This window comes from Sciurus carolinensis, chromosome 2 (assembly GCF_902686445.1).
Source record: "Sciurus carolinensis chromosome 2, mSciCar1.2, whole genome shotgun sequence".
NCBI classification, from domain to species: Eukaryota; Metazoa; Chordata; class Mammalia; order Rodentia; family Sciuridae; genus Sciurus; species Sciurus carolinensis.
Genome location: NC_062214.1, coordinates 171,262,013 through 171,278,340, shown reverse-complemented (window position 1 = coordinate 171,278,340; position 16,328 = coordinate 171,262,013). Strand labels below are relative to the sequence as shown.

Sequence of the window (16,328 nt, the reverse complement as noted above, 5' to 3'; positions counted from 1 at the left end):
TCAACCTGGTGGCATGTTAGATGAGACTGTGCTTCTTTGTTTGACTGGATGTCCCTTGGAAGGGCGGCCTGGAGATCACTGGGTGTGCAGGGCATTTGCTTCTGCAGGCTGATTTTAACCAACTCTGACAGGAGGGCAGAGGCCCCCAAGCGAGGTCAGGACCACAAATCCCATCCCAGCAGGTGCCTGATGGGGAGACAGTGCCCTCCGGATGACCTTCAAGTTCCCATTGATTTCCTGTCAAGCAGCTTCCCCACCCCCAGCCTGCTGCTGCCCCTGGCACTACCCAGAGGTCCAGGACTCTGCAAGAGGACATGGATCAGCTCTCTGGGAAAGAACCTGCAAAGGAGGTTAATTTGGTGAGAGGCCCTTGAAAGGGAAATGGAATGGGTCACATTGGAGACTGTCTTTCTTCTGGCACTGCTAGTTTACAGTGCCAACGTCAGGACAGGAACGACCCTTTTGGGTAGAGAAAGGAGTGACTAATATCATGGATGGCACTGTTTAATCTACTTGACCTCACCCCGTTTCTAGGTTTTGAGGTACGTGGGTGGCGTTGTGGAGCCATTAGCAAGATTCCCATATGGACTGTGGAATGGGCCGCTAACCTGCTGCTCTGGGTGTGTGGGGCGGGGAGGGTCAGAAGAGAGGCGGCAGCTGTGGACTCCTCCCTTTGCTGGGGGCCTTCAGAGGGCCAGCCTCTGGCACCATTCAAACCGCCCATTGTGGGTAGAGCTACCTAGACCTTTTGGATGTTTTTCAATGATATCTGTTGAGCATTTCTTAGGTAACAAATCTTGTATTGGGTGGAAGGGGGTCTGTTGGGACGAGGACACTGGTCTCAGGGAATTCGCGATTTAGTTGTGTAGAGACGATCATCAGGCAGAGAGAAACTTTTTGTTAGAGGTAAGTATTAAAAAAAATAAAATAGGATATGAGATAGGAAGGGACAGGGCAAGAGTGGCACAGGGTAGGTTCCTCTAGATAGGAAGAGTTCTCTGGTAAGTCGGCCAGAGGATGATCCTGGAGGCGTGCATGGCGGGTAGAGATGACATAGGCCAATGTCCTGTGGTGAGGTCACCTTGGGTTAGGAGAGGAACAGAAAGAAGTGCAGTGGCCCCCATGGGCAAGGGGCCAGGTGACAAGATGGAGGAGGAAAGATATCCATGGGTGTATAGCGTGGGAAGGAGTTTGAGAAGATATTGGGACGGATTTAAGGAAGAGAGAATGCCATGGTCCAATTTTTATTTTAAAAAGATCACCTGGGCTGCTGCACAGAGAATTGACTATAGGAGAACATGTTCTTTGTGGCTGTGTTAAATGCCAGACCAATATTCCCTTTAGCAGGAGAGCAGTACTGAGGCCCGTGTATTCTAGCCGCAAAGATGGGGACTGAGGCTGTTTGTCCAAGAATCTTCTCCAATCAACGGCCTGCTTCTATGGTGATCACACTCAGGGGACAACCTCTGGGTGCTCGTGGCTCCGATTTCAGAAAGGATTTGGTCTGTGAACCAGGGAAACTAAAAATACTTTCTCAGTCGGTGAAGCTTCTGTGGTGGGTGGGTGTTTTCCTTCTAGGTATGAGTCACCTTAGATAAAGTAGAATATATATTTTTTGTTTTGTTTTCCTTTTTTGGAACTTTGCTGCGTTCTATACCTTCGTTAGCCTCCACTGGAGAGATTTATTTTGTCATGCCTGGATGCCATTTGAGAGGCAAACCTTGAATACAAGAGAAGCCACAGTCTCCTTCCTCCCCGGAACATCCCCCTTTGCCGGCCCTCACACTCCATTATTTACTGGGAGGAATCACACTGCTTTTCTCTTGCCTCCTGTCTCCTGTCCTTGGCAGCCCCTTGACTTCAACCCCGAGATGCGTATGTCATCAGTACACCCAGTGGCAGCTCGGAAATCATGACCAGGTTCAATATAAATTCTGTCTTGCTTAGGCAGCTTTGCATAATAAGTCCCTGAAAAGTCTTCACCAGAGTAGATGCCGGAAAAGGGATTTATTGGGGCTAGGGGGCCTGAACATCAGGCTGAGTAGCACTGGAGTCATGATGGGAGTTTTCGGGTTCAAATTCTTTGTCTGACGTGGCTTTCACAAGGGATAACTCAACATGCCCTTCCTGGGATATTATGAAAGTCCCAGTTAGGGACAGAATGTGCACTCCAGGGATGTCAGGGCCTTCTCCGTGCATGTGCCTCGACCAGGCCTCTTGGACACTGTACCAGGCGTGAGAACTCCTGAGAGATTCGTCTGCAGGTTAGGCTGGTGTTGCCAGTTTAATCCATGCCAGCTGCCTGAAGGTTTTCCAACAGGAACAAAACCAGCTGAATTAAACCAAGTCAGCTAACTGGACTTGCCAGCTCTGCCATGAAAACATGGCAGCCGAAGAACATGACAAGGACCTCTTGCTGATGCCCTTATTGTAGAAGGTAGGGGGTTCTCCTTAGAGCAGTGAGTCACTGGGCCATCTGTGATGTCACGATCATATTCTGAACGTCCAGAATCTGAATCTCACAGGTGCCCAACCCCTGTTGATTTCTCTCAAAAGTCACTGCCTATTTCAGTCTTTTGGAGAGTGGGGTGGTGGCATTCTTGACAAGCACAGAGGAGTGTTTCCTGCATCAGCAGAGGCTTTCAGAGAAGGGGAACTGGTTGTTCTGTGACATCTCTTGGGGTGCCATGAATGGTGTAGATGGAGAAAGAAAAATTGTGAGAGCTAAAGTGACCTTTTAAAATATTTAAAAATTATTTTATTTTATTTTTTGGTATTGGGCATTGAACCCAGGGATGCTTAACCACTGAGCCCCCCCCACACCCAGCTACCCCTCTTTTTTTGAGACAGGATCTCACGAAGTTGCTTAGGGCCTTGCTAAGCTGTTGAGGTTGGCTCTCAACTTGTGATCCTCCTGCCTCAGCTTCCTCAGCTGCTGGGATTGCAAGCATGTGCCACCAGACTGGGTTGAAGGAGATGGGGAAATACAGGGGAATGTGATCTGTAGGGCATCTGGAGAAGCCAGATGGACACACCCCATGCTCTTATGGAAAAAGAGGGTCTCATGCAGCTCTCAATGGTGACTCTTCCATTGGTTTGCTAGGGATGGGTGACATCTCAATCAGCCATATTTATCGTAGGACTCTACTCCCAGGGCAGTGTGGTTGGGGTGCAGGTAGATATATAACTCTCAGTCCCTGTCCTCCAGACACTCACAGTCTAACTGACTAGGGAGAGATGAGGGGGATGGCAGAGTCTGGCAAAGCATGGGGGTTAGTAAGGTAGCTCACAGAAGACAGAGAGCAAATTCCCCTGGCAGGGAGAACCCAGGAGGCTCCCCGGAAGAGGCAGGACTTCAGCTAGGCTTAACCAGTCTAGATCAGCCAGGCTTAGGACACAAGGCAGGGATTCCAGGTGGGAGGATGACATGGGAAAAGTATTTTGTTGGGGTTCAAGGGCAGGAGCATCTGCTTCATACATGTGGGAAATCAGATGAGAAATGATAAGTTGAGTCATTCATCATCACTCACTCATCACTCAACCCAATATGGCAAACTCTGTGCTGGATTTTGGGATAGAGCAGCAATTGAGCCAGACGCCATCTCTGCACTTAGGGAAGACTTTGCGGGGACGGCTGGGGTTGTCATGTTCCAGCCCTTCTGCTCTCTGATGCCTAAGGTTCAGCCCTGGTGATCTGGCTGCCTTGGGACAGAGGTTTGAGTGGGGTTTCTGATAGCCTCAAAGTCACTGCCATGGTGAATGTTTCACGGATGTGTGCCACATGGAGAGGACCAACCTACCTGGACAGAGTCATTGCCGCATGTGGCAGAAAATACCGTTCTTCGTGGGAAGGAGAAAGGAATGACTGTTGATGTAAGCATCCATGTCTGAGTGCCAGAGGGTCCATCTCATTAAATCCTTACACAGACCTGATGTAGAGGCGATGTTACCCAAGGACCTGGCTCAGGGTTGTGCAGCCTATAGGTGGCAGAGCTGGACTCAGACCTGCCTGATACCCAGTCTTTCCTCTCTGTCCTATCCTGCTGTGTCAGTTCTCTGAGAGCCTCAGCAGCCTGGCAGAGGAATTGGGGCATCCTTGAGAGCCATCTTGAGTTGTCTACTGAGGAGTGAAAAACTAATAACTGTGTTTGAGGGAGATTTCTTTTTGCCAGGTTGGATAAGAGGAGAGCTATAGTGATTGCCGACAGGAGATGGCTGCAATAACCCAGGCGCTGGGTGATGAGGATTAAACTAGAGAGACTGCAGACATCCCCCACCCAAGTTGCAGCAGACAGCCATGTGCTCTAAATCACCAGTGTGCACGAGCAACAGACACTGAAGACTGCACATGCGTGTCGCATATGCTTTATGGCTCTGGTTGAAATGCCTACCCTTAGGGGAGTGGGTTATGAGTTGCTGTCAAGTTCAATGCAACAAAACTTATTTGGTATCAGCTATGTGCTAGGCTCTGTGCTGGATGCTGGGGTGAATCAGTAAAAAGCTCAGGTCTGCAAGGCTGCTGGGCTATACCACTCCAGGAGTGCTGTTCACACCGGGGTTGATGTGCATGGCACCCCTGGAGATGTTTGGTGCACAGCCTGAGTGGCTGTGTGCAGTAGCCTAGCAGGTGTGGTGTCTGCCCTCATGGGGCTTAGAGTCTAGGAGGGAAGACACATATTAACCATTGAATTGAGTTGAATCTGACATTTGTAGTAGTGTTATTGTCTTTGTTGGAAGAAGATAAGATGGGGGAGGAATCCCTCCCCTGTCTCCCCTATCCTTCTTAGCCTTACCTATTTGGAACATCTGGAAACCCTAAGTGTGGATGTTGCATCAAGATTTCATAGTCTAGGTGGATTAAACAACATTTAATTTTCATAGTTCTGGAAGCTGGGAAGTTCAGGATGCCGGCACGGTCATGGTCATGGTCACGTTTCTGGTGAGAGCTCTTTCCCCATCACTTGCATATGGCTGTGAGAGAAAGAGAGAGAGAAAGAGAGAGAGAGAGAGAGAGAGAGAGAGAGAGAGAGAGAGAGAGAGAGAGAGAGAGAGAGAGAGAGGTGGGGGCAAGGGGCAGGAGGGAGAAAGTGTCTTCTTATTTGAGCCCTCATCCTATCAGGAAGGCTATGTCCTCAAACTTGGGTTTCTTTTCAAGGGTCACTTTAGGAACAGTGTATCTTCAAGAAACTAAAAAGTTTCCCCCATCTTGCCAATATTGCCTCTAGCTTGCCAGTTATAAAAATCTGAACAGGACACAAAGCCTTTCATGCCACAGTTACAGTTAACCGTGTTTAAATACAAATAGCAGGAAGTGAGCATATTGATGTGGATGAGCTTTAATGTGTGTTTGTGGGTGGCTGTGGAAATGTGGGCAGCTGGGAGAGATGGCAGGAAAGTCAGGTGCCCACAGAGAAGAAGAGGCACCACCAGGGGAGGGAGGGACCAGAAATCTTGCCACAGGCCCAGGTTTCTCTTTATCTCTGCTTATCTCTGTTCATGTGCACGAATGGCAGGCCAAGGTCCTGTTTTTACAGCAAAAGGGGGCTCATGACTTACCGTGGGAATGGAGAGAAAATGAAAGAACTCAGTGTTTGATGGGGTGAAGGTCAAGGGAGGGTCAGGGACAGCTTGCTGGGTGGATGGGGAGCAGTGTTCCCCAGGTGCCCCACCCCCACCCCAGAGGAGTGGAGTCTCAGGGAGGGAACAGGCTGCTGGCAGGAGGTGAGAAATTTGCTATTTGAAATGTCGGGATACCTGCCTTTGGATCTGGACACAACCAAAGGGACCGTGAAAGGGAGGAACCCGGTGTCTGGTTGGCATCTCAGGATAGTGGACTCGGAAGCTGAGCGAGCAGTGCTGTCGCCAGAGCGGGAGGTCGGAAGATCAGAGGGTCCCAGAGGGGATTGTGATAGGCTCTGAAAAATCATGTATGGAGCCTAGTGGTCAATCGTTTTGGAGAAGTTTCTTTTTTTCCCCCACTCTGAGTCGTCTTTGGCCCCATGGAACCCATCTCCCCACAGGTATGCTCAAGGAGGGTCGCTGGAAATGTCTCACAGGAACATCCAACTCTCAGGGCTAGGATGTCTCCCTCACTCCGGGTGGGATTATGAAGGGACCCACCCCTAACAAAGCCTGCTAGATCCAGGCAGCTGCTGCTGCTCCAACCAGCAGGCAGTGCAGGGCCCAGCAATTTGTCCCCCTGCCTTTCACATTTCTGATTGCAGCCTTGAGTAGCCTGCAGTCAGTTGTTGATGAGGACATCATTCTACCCTGCCTCGTGCCAGCTTCCTCAAGCCCAGGACATCCATCACCCCCTGGTAATCTGGCCCCCTCAGTTTGGTGCCGACAGGTGATGGCGGGGGTTGGTCCTCCCCTGACCCAGCCTGGGGCATGCTGGTCACAACTCCACAAAAACGAGTCATTTGCTGCCAGCCTGTCCCTGCTCCCTGTGCCCCTTGCAACTTTAATGCAAATGTCACCCTGGGATCCTATCCTTGTGGGATTCTTTTTTTTTTTTTTTTTCCTTAAAGAAATACCATATTAGAAAGGACATTTGTCCTTTCTCCTGTTTAAATTGCTTTCCACGGGTTCAGGAGACCTGGCCATTGATTTTCTTCTAGAGAGTGCAGTAAGCCCTGTGAAGATTTTGGCTAATTAACTTTTGGAGAAGTGCTTGGATTTATCAAGGAGGTTGAAGTCTTTTTTTTTTTCCCCTCCCACATCTTGAAAAAGGCTTTTAACTTTTGTTTCCGAATTTCTGCCAACACCCGATCTGTTCAAAAGTGACTTCTCTGGAGACGATAGAAGAGGGACTGTTGGATGTCACCTTTTTGCAACCTTAGTCTTTAAGACAGTTGTTTCAGTGTGCAGAAATCTTTTCTGTTTATCTAAGAGAGGAATCATTCACACAAAGATTATATTTAAAAACATACATCTACCCTGGCATGCCTTGTTACTAATAATACTGTGTACTATGAAAGTGGAAAGTATTTAAGATGAAATTAATTTTTGCCTGGTGTGCCACTTTGTTTGACTTTCTTGTTTCATTTGGTGTGAGGCACAAATATTGGCCAGCCTCACTTTTCCTTTTTTGCAAGTTTGCTTTCTTATTCCTCTCATCTGGGCCGAAGCTGTTGGGAGTGAGTTTCCAGCAAATGGAAACCCTTTGTTCTACATGAGCTTTGGTGGACAATTTCTCTGTCTCTCTCTCTCTCTGTCTCTCTCTCTCTCTCTCTCTCTCTCTCTTTCTCTCCCACACACACACTCTCTCAGCAGAGTTTCTGAGGTTAACATCTTTTTAGTAGTCTGCCAAAAGATCATGGGAAGTCTGTCCATTAGGTGCCCTCGCCAGTTCCCATCCATGTGACGTGGCTGGTGTGACTGGCTGCTGTTTCGTGGAAGGCTGTGGAGCATCCAGGAAGCCCTGGATGAGCCATGTCACCTTGCCTGGGCAGAGCTGCAGAGCTGCCTATAAAAGTTCTGTTCCATGTGTTACATCATCTTGTCAGAAGGATGCATTCAACCTGGTGTGTCACAGGCGAATACTTTGTTGAAAAGAGGTCTTCATTTTTGGTCACTCTTGTGATCCTAGTTACCAACTTAGATTATATCAGCTTATGTGCTGTTCCATTTTGTAGCATCTTCTCCCCGCTCCCTTGGGGAATTGAACCAAGGAACACTTAACCACTGAACCACATCCCCAGCCCTTTTGTGTATTTTATTTAGAGACAGGGTCTCACTGAGTTGCTTAGGGTCTTACTAAGTTGCTGAGACTGGTTTTGGAACTCACGATCCTCCTGCCTCAGCCTCCTGAGCCGCTGGGATTACAGGCGTGTGCCACTGCACCTGGCCCATTTTATAGCATCTTAATGGGTTTCATCTCCCCTCCCCAATTTATTTCCAGTGGTGCGACTATTATACTTTGATGATAGTTCGTTTTTGTAACTGCCAGAACACTTTCTGAGCATGCTCTGCCTTCCCTGTGAGGGTGACCATCTTTAGAGGTGAAGAAGCAAAGGTTTTAATTTTTTTATTTTTCCAGATGCAACAATTAATTTCCAAATGATGTCTCAGAGATGTCCATGGTCATATTCTCCCATCTGAAGATATTTTCTCTGAATTCTTTGTTAGAATTTAACCCACCGACTTTTAAAAAGTCATATGAAAAGGACTATTAAAAATTTTGGTTCCTAAAAAGTGGTGGGGGAGATGTGTATCAGTTGAAACTCTTGTGCACAGTTGGTGGGACTGTACAATGGTGTGGCCACTATGAACAACGGTACAGTTGTTCTTCAAAAAAGTAAGAATAGAAATTACCATATGACCCAGCAATTGCACTCCTGGGTATATACCCCAAAGAATCGAAAGCAAGGGCTTGAAGAGACATTTGTACACTCGGGTTCATTGTAACATTATTCACAGTAGCTAAAACATGGAGGCAACCCAGGGTTCCATTGATCAATGAATGGATAAGCAAAATATGGTGTGTACACACACACACACACACACACACACACAGGAATATTATTCAGCCTTAAAAGGAAGGAAATTCTGACACATGCTATAACATGATGAACCTTGAAGATATTATACGAAGTGAAATATGTCCATCTCAGAAAGACAAATACTGTGTATGTCTTATGTATATGACTTCTATGAGGAACTTACAGGAGTCAAAAATCAGAGACAGAAAGTAGGATGGTGTTTGCCAGGATTGGAGAAAGGCAGGATAAGGAAGTTATTGTTTAATGGGAAAGTAGTTTCAGTTTTGCAAAAAGAAAAAAGTTCTGGAAATGGATGGACTAGGACTGTCCTTGATACCACTGAGCTGTACACTTAAAAGCGTTTAAGGTGGTGAATTTTATGTTATGTGTACTGTACCGCAATTTAAAAAATTGGCAAAAAAGCCCCTGTATTAGTCAGTATTTCATCACTGTGACAAAATACTTGGGAAAGTCAACTGAGAGGAGGAAAGATTTATTTGGCTCACAGTTTCAGAGGTTTCAGTTCATGGTTGGCTGGCTCCATTGCTTCTGGGCCTGTGTGAGGCAGTACACCATGGTGGAAAGGTGTGGCGGAGAGAGGCACCCCCAGCCTGTAACCCACTTCCTCCAATGAGGCCCCACCTCTTACAGTTTCTACCACCTCTTAATAATGCCATCAAATTATGAAGCTCTCAGTGGATTAATCCACTCATGATCCAATCTCTTCCCCAAAGCCCCACCTCTGAACATGAGTGCCTTCAACACACCAACCTTTTGGGGGACATGACAGACCCAAACCGTAACAACCCACAACTTTACTTTCTTTATTTCTCCGAATATTTTGGTAAAGAAATAAATTATTTTTAACTTAAGAGACATTCTCTCCCAGATTTTGGCTTCCTCAAATCTACGTAGAACCAAAACAAAGGGACATTCATACTGTTGCTTCCAAACGAGCGTCTGGATTCTTCCTTTGCCCCTGTGACTCCTCTTCTTCCTGCCCTCCTCACCCTCCCAGAGCTCAGGGAGAGCCTGGCAGAGGTTGTGTTATTACATTTGTATTTCCTTTCCAGTTTCTACCGTGTGCCTATGTTTTATTTGTTAGGTGTTTGATTTCACTGATTAAGTTTGTCTTTTACGTTTGATCAATTATATCAGTGTTATATTTTTGGTCTTTGAAAAAGACACTATTGTTAAGTTAGTAGCATTACCAGGTGTCCAAATATTCAGGAACATGAAATTTACTGTGCTTAATCAGGTAACAGCTCCTGCAAACCATAAAGGCCTTCTATTTGTGTCTCCAACTCTGGGAGTTGAATTATTTGGAGTTCAAGTATTATTTGAAATGCTTCTTTTGTTTTCTATTAGGGAAAGTCATTTAACTCTGGGGTTTAAAAAGATTGGTGCTTGTCTCTTTCCACCCCTTTCTCCTTATAATAAATAGCTCTTATTTTTCCAGGCTGTTTTCTCTGTCCCCCTAGTTTTTGTTTATATAGAACATTTCTCTTCTATTGTAATGGGAATCTGGGTACCTTTGCTGGTGGTTTGGGTTCATCTAGTGTGTCTTTGTTGGGGACTGAGAACAAAAGGTGGCTAATGGGAGACGTTAGAGAGAAGATTCTAGAAGCTAGATGTCCTGTAGGCCCCATGCAGAAGGTAGTTCCAGAGCTACCTCCATTGTGGAGCGGGACCTTGTGCCTCTTAGAGCAGGAACTGCAATTTTCCCCTCTGGCTTATTCCTGGGACCCTTTGCTGTGTGTTAATAGGGGTTTCTAAGTTACCTAGTAGATTTGGGTTGGGAAACAGAATCTGGTAGAGACCTGATGCTGTTACCTTCTTCCTCTTGGCCAGGCTCTTGGTGCTCATTGTGTTGGTCATCAAAACAGTAGATTTGCTGGGGGCATGGTGGCTCATGCCTGTCATTCTAGTGACTGGGGAGGCTGAGACAGGAGGATCGCAAGTTCAAAACCAGCCTCAGCAAAAGTGAGGTGCTAAGCAACTCAGTGAGACCCTGACTCTAAATAAAATACAAAATAGGGCAGGGGATGTGGCTCAGTGATCGAGTGCCCCTGAGTTCAATCCCTGGTACCCACCCCCCTTCAAACCAAAAATACTATAGCAGATTCTTCCCAGAGAGGGAGGAGGGGACACCAGTTTCCCTCTGGGTGTGTTTTGGTGTTTCCTGGCTTCAGTCCTTTGTTTTCTATCTCCCGGCAGGCTTGGGGACCAATTCTACAAGGAAGCCATCGAGCACTGCCGGAGTTACAACTCGAGGCTGTGTGCAGAGCGCAGCGTGCGTCTCCCTTTCCTGGACTCACAGACGGGGGTGGCCCAGAACAACTGCTACATCTGGATGGAGAAGAGGCACCGAGGCCCAGGTGAGCCATGCCACTTCTGGGACATGCGTGCACGTGGGTTCCCAGTCTGGAGGGAGGACCCAAATTCTGGGTGTCCATGCAGCGGAGAAGGGTCCCAGAGACAAGCTGCACCTGCTTTCAAGGCACTCAGCTGCTTTTATAGCCCCTGGAAGGTGTTGCAAGGAAGGAGACGAGGCTGGTGTGGGCCACCGAGGTTGTGGGGCTGGGAGTGAAAGAAGGCAAGACAGTACACAAGAGCAATCTTCATCTTTCACACTTGGTGTTGGTTACAAGTGAAAATCGGCAGGTGGATATGGATGGGACACTGGGCTTCTCACCAAAACTCTGACCCTTAAGTTCCTTAATGGATAACATTAGCATTTACTGTTCAGGGTTTTGTCAAGAATCAATGAACAGGTTTAAGAAAACTCATGACATGGTATGTCCTCCAGAAATGTAGGATATTATTGTCGATGTTCCTGTATTATTATTACCATGACACTAGTCTTCTAGTCTCTGGAGAACAGAATAAAGACCCATTTTTGGAGATTAGGGAAGCAATACAGGAATGTAGTTTTCTGGTTTTAAATGGGTCTATCTAAAAAAACTTTTTATTTTGCAAAACTTTACACCCATATAAAAATGGAGCCAATGGTAAAATGAATCTCCTATGTAACCCAGTGACCAACTGGGGGCCAATTTCATTTCATTCATACATACCTGCCACCTTCCTTTCTGACTTCAGATTATTTTGAAGCAAATGTGGGATATTATTATGTCATTCATAATCTTTTTTTTAACGTAGCTCTAAATGTTAAGGACTTAAAAAACCCAGATCAACCCACGATTGCGTTCCAATTCCATGATACTTTCCAATTTGATGATACTTTAATATCATCAAATATTTGGTCAACATTTATTTCCCCCTCTAGTTTAAGTCAGGACCCAAGTAGAATCCTATGTTGCAATTGGCCAACATGTCTCTTAAGTCTCTTAAAATCTGGAGGTTTCTGTCTCTGTCTCTCCTTCCTCTTTTCACGTTATTTGTTGAAGAAACTGGGTTGTTTGCACGGTAGGGTTTCCCAGAACCTGGATTCGCTGATGGCATCCCTATGGTGTTATTCCCGTGAATTGGTAATTAGGTCTAGAATCTTATTCAGGCTCTTTTTTTTTTTTTTTTTTTTTTTTGCAAGAACAATTCCTAAGTGGTAGAGTGTACTGTCATCAGGAGGCTCATAAGGTCTGGTTATCTCTCTTTTACTGATGTTAGCAGCCCTCAATGATAATTGTCTAGATTCCTTATCCCATTAAGAGTTGCAAAAAAGGTGACATTCAATTTGAGGCCATTGTTATTTCTTCATTTATTAGCGCTACAGCTTTTATAAAGAAAAACATCCCCTCATTAAAATTTTGGCTATTATGAGGTACGGTTGACATAAGAAAATCAGAATAACTGATTTTCCCTTTATTTACCAGTTTTCAGAATAATGAGTAGGCTCCCTGATAGTCTTCAAAGGCGATCAATAAAGTTATTTGGAGCACCTCGGAGAACTAAGACTTACGCATATTTGATGTATTTGAATCCATGGCTGCCATTCTTCTGATTGATGCTTATGTTGTCCCTTCTTTGTCCAGGAGGGGTTTTGGTCAGTGCTGGTGGTTTGAAAGACCCCCAGTAGTTTCTGATAGCCTCCCAGCTCCCCTAGTATCTGGACAAAATATTTCTAGCTCGCCTGTGTACTTCCTGCCGCAGACCTGGAATCAGCAATTTCTCTAAGAAACCCCAGTTCCTTTGTGTAGGAAATGTTACTAGAGACCGTGGACTGTGGCATTTGTTTGCTTCTGGGATGGTCACTGTTTCTAGGTCTTCTCAGCCAGCAGAACTAAGAAATATTTTTCTCTTTTGAACAGGGAAAACATTATGAAATCATACTGATATTTCCCATTCAATTCAGTTTTACACAGTTTATATTTAGCAATTTTCAGTTTGGGTCTCTTTTCTCCCACATCAAAAAATACTGGGTAGCTGGGTGTGGTGGTGCATGCCTGTCTCCCAGTGGCTGGGGAGGCAGAGGCAGGAGGTTCAAAGCCATCTTAGCAATTTAGCAAGTCCCTAAACGGCTTAGGGAAACCCCGTCTCAAAATAAAACATAAGAAAAAGGGGCTGGGGATGTGGCTCAGTGGTTAAGTGCCCCGGGGTTCAACGCTTGGTACCCCCCCTCAAAAAAAAAAAAAAAAAAAAAGAAAAAAAAGAAAGAAAGAAGAAAGGATTAAGATGACCACAGGGATTCAGGAGGCTGAACTGAGAGCAAGAGCAGACAAATAGCAAATGCAAAGAGTCACTGTGGTCAGATAATATTATGAACCAGCCAAAGAACTTGTTGAGGGTCCAGAACTGTCAAAGTGATGGTCATTTCAGAGTGTCAGCTTCAGATGTCAGCTTGAAGTGGGCTGTGCATGGTTATCGTGGGCAGAAGAAACCATGCTCTGCTCAGGTTCAGGGATAGGGATTTGGAGTTTCATCATCAAGGTGATTTTTCTGGGTAAGCCTCCTGATGAGTGACCAGGTGATGGGGGTTAGTGTCACCATGTCCACTCTTGGGGTGCTCCTCCTTTTATGGGCCTTGGGTAAGAGATTGGCTTCATTTGGCGGTCTGGTGTGTTAGATAAGTTCATGGGTCTGATTTTTCTGAAATGAGTCTAATACGCCCATGTATCTATTTGCTTCTGATTCATTTGATAAGTTCACAGGTGGTCATTTTTATTAGCAAAATTAATTTATATATCAGTTTGTGCCTTATGGTCATGGCTAGGCAGATGGTGGTTGTTTACTTGTACAAAGTGTAGAGTCATTCTACCTCAGCACTTGGACTCAAAATGGAGTAACTCATGGCAAAATACCACATTGTAAAATGGAGTAACTCAGAGTTAGGCACAGCCTAAAAACTACTGTTCTGTTCATCATGGAGTAACGCAGAGCCGGGCACAGTCTGCAGTCCACAATGTGCTCTCATTGTTTTCAACATTTACTGGGGATTTTAACCAAGCGCTTGTCTACCATGGAGCTACATTCTAGCCCTTTTTATTTTATTCTGAGACAGGGTCCTCACGAAGTTGCTTAGGTTGGCCTCAAACTTGCCTTCCTCCTACCTCAGCCTCCTGAGTAGCGGACAATACAGGTGTGCGCCACCAGCCTGGCTGATAAATTTGATTTTGATGTGTCTTGGCATAGATTTCTTTGGGTTCACCCTATTTGAAATATTTCAGCTTTGTGAATACACACACACACACACACGCACACACACACACATTTTGCCACATTTGGGAAAGTTTTAGTGATTTTTCCCCATATACATAGCTTCAACCCTACTCTATTTTCTTTCTCCTTCTGAGACTCCAACACAACCAATGTCAGATTTTTGTTGCCAAGTCCCTGATACTGTATTCATCTTTTTCTGTCTCTTCTCTCTCTGATGCTTAGACTGGGTGATTTCTATCATTTTCTCTTCAACTTCACTGCTTCTTCATTCAAGTCCACTGCATTAGTTGGAATCTGTGTCTTTTCTCGTTTGAGATCTTCCTGGTTCTTCACATGATGAATGATTTTGATTGAGTCCTGGACATTTCGGCCATTAGGCTACGAGACTCTAGAAGTTATTTAAATCTTCTGTTTTAGTAGACTTTCTCTGATGCTGTGCTGGGCGGGGAAGAGGAGGTGCTCCTTGTGGTTGTAGATGGGAGTGGAAGTCCAGGCTCTTCACGTGGTCTCTGTTGGACCTCAGTGTCGGGGGGTGCCTTGTCATTGCTGGTTGGAGACATGAGTTCAAGCTTCCTGCTAGACCCCAAGTGACACCTCGGTGTGTCTGCTTCTCTCTTGGCCTTTGCTGACATTGGCCCAGTAAAGGTTTGAGATGCCTGGTTATCTTGGTCTCTTTCCTTATCCTTTAGTTAGAGAGCGAGCAAGCAGGGTTTTCTTGGGGCATTTTTTGACCTGCATTTATGGGTGTTTTCAGATTATCAACTTTTCCAGTACCCGGTTCCGGTTATATGATGCAAAAAGAATATTCAGGGAACCTACCATCCTATTGTTCCTCAGGTCTCAGGGTCCCTAGCTAAGTCTTGGACCCTACGCTTTCAGTATTTCCTTATGTTTGTTGTATGAATAATGTCCAGGATATGTAGTTGGGCTTAGGGGAGGAATATGGAAAAGCTTATCTATGTTTTCAGAAGCAAAAGTTCCTGAAATTGATTTTTTATTTAAAAAAAATGATTCAAACTTTTGAGTTTTGGCTTTGAGAGCATTTTGGATTTTTGGATTAGTGTTACTCAAAAAGTCTATATAAATAATTAAAAATCTGAAAAACTCAAGTCTGAAACATTTCTGGTCCCAAACATTTCAGACAGGATATTCAATTTGTATATTTATATGCAATAAACTGTATGTATTTAATATGTACTGTTTGATAAATTTTTAAAGGTATACACCTGTGAAACCATTACCACAACCAAGATAATGAACATATCCACATATCCAGGGTGATATCTTTTATCTCTTGTAATCAGCTCCCTCTCTTCTTACTCCTTCCCCTGAGGCGATTACTGACCTGCTCTCTGTGCTGGAATCATACATATACTACATGCTTCTTTTTGAAGGGGCGAAAGAGCAGCTGGCTTCTTTCACTTAGTATAATTATTTTGAGACTCATCCAGGTTCTAGCATGTATCAATAATTGATTTCTTTTTATGCTGAGAGCTCTTTTACTGCATGACTGTAGCTCTGCTTATCCATTCACCTGTTGATGGGCATTTTGATTTGTTTCTAGGCTTTGGCTATTATAAATAAAGTTACTATGCTTGTATATAAGTCTTTTTTTTTTTTTTTATGGACCTTGCTTTCATTTCTACAAGAACAACTTAGAGAGGAAAAGTTTATTTGGGGCTCAAGGGTTCAGATGTTCAGTCCATGGTGGGCTGACTCCATTGCTTTGGACCAGAGGTGAGGCAGAACATCATGGTGGGGAGGATGTGTTTGTGTGTGTGTGTGTGTGAGAGAGAGAGAGAGAGGAGAGAGAGAGGAGAGAGAGAGAGAGAGAGAGAGAGAGAGAGAGAGAGAGAGAGACAGACAGACATGTGTGCTCCAGGGACAAAATATATAATTTCCAGAGCACACCCATGCTGACCACTTCCTTCAAGTCATGCTCCACCTGCTTACAGTTACCACCCAGTAATCCATTCAGATTGTTAATCCATTAAATGAGTTAACCCACTGCTTAGGTTACTGCTCTCACATTCTCATCATTTTACCTCCTGCATTAATACATGAGCTTTTCTCATACTCAAACCATAATACCATCCATTCATATATTCTCTGGTAAAGTACTCAATTCTTTTGTCCATTTTTAAATTGAGTTGTTTCTTTTATTATTAAATTTCAGTAGTGCTTTGTATATTCTTGGTATAAGACCTTTATCTGACATATGCTTTGCAA

At 45.0% G+C, this 16,328-nt stretch overlaps 1 protein-coding gene across 2 annotated transcripts in view; it reads left to right on the top strand.

Annotated features, from left to right (window-relative positions):
* Nucleotides 1–16,328, top strand: part of Dpf3 (double PHD fingers 3) — a 245,550-nt gene that overhangs the window by 97,052 nt on the left and 132,170 nt on the right. For both annotated transcript variants that reach the window (XR_007107004.1, XM_047539004.1), the window contains exon 2: nucleotides 10,701–10,861. Coding sequence is in view for 1 of the 2 variants with exons in the window: in XM_047539004.1 (XP_047394960.1) it covers nucleotides 10,701–10,861 (161 nt within the window). In the remaining variant the exon portion in view is untranslated. The remainder of the gene's footprint in view (nucleotides 1–10,700; nucleotides 10,862–16,328) is intronic.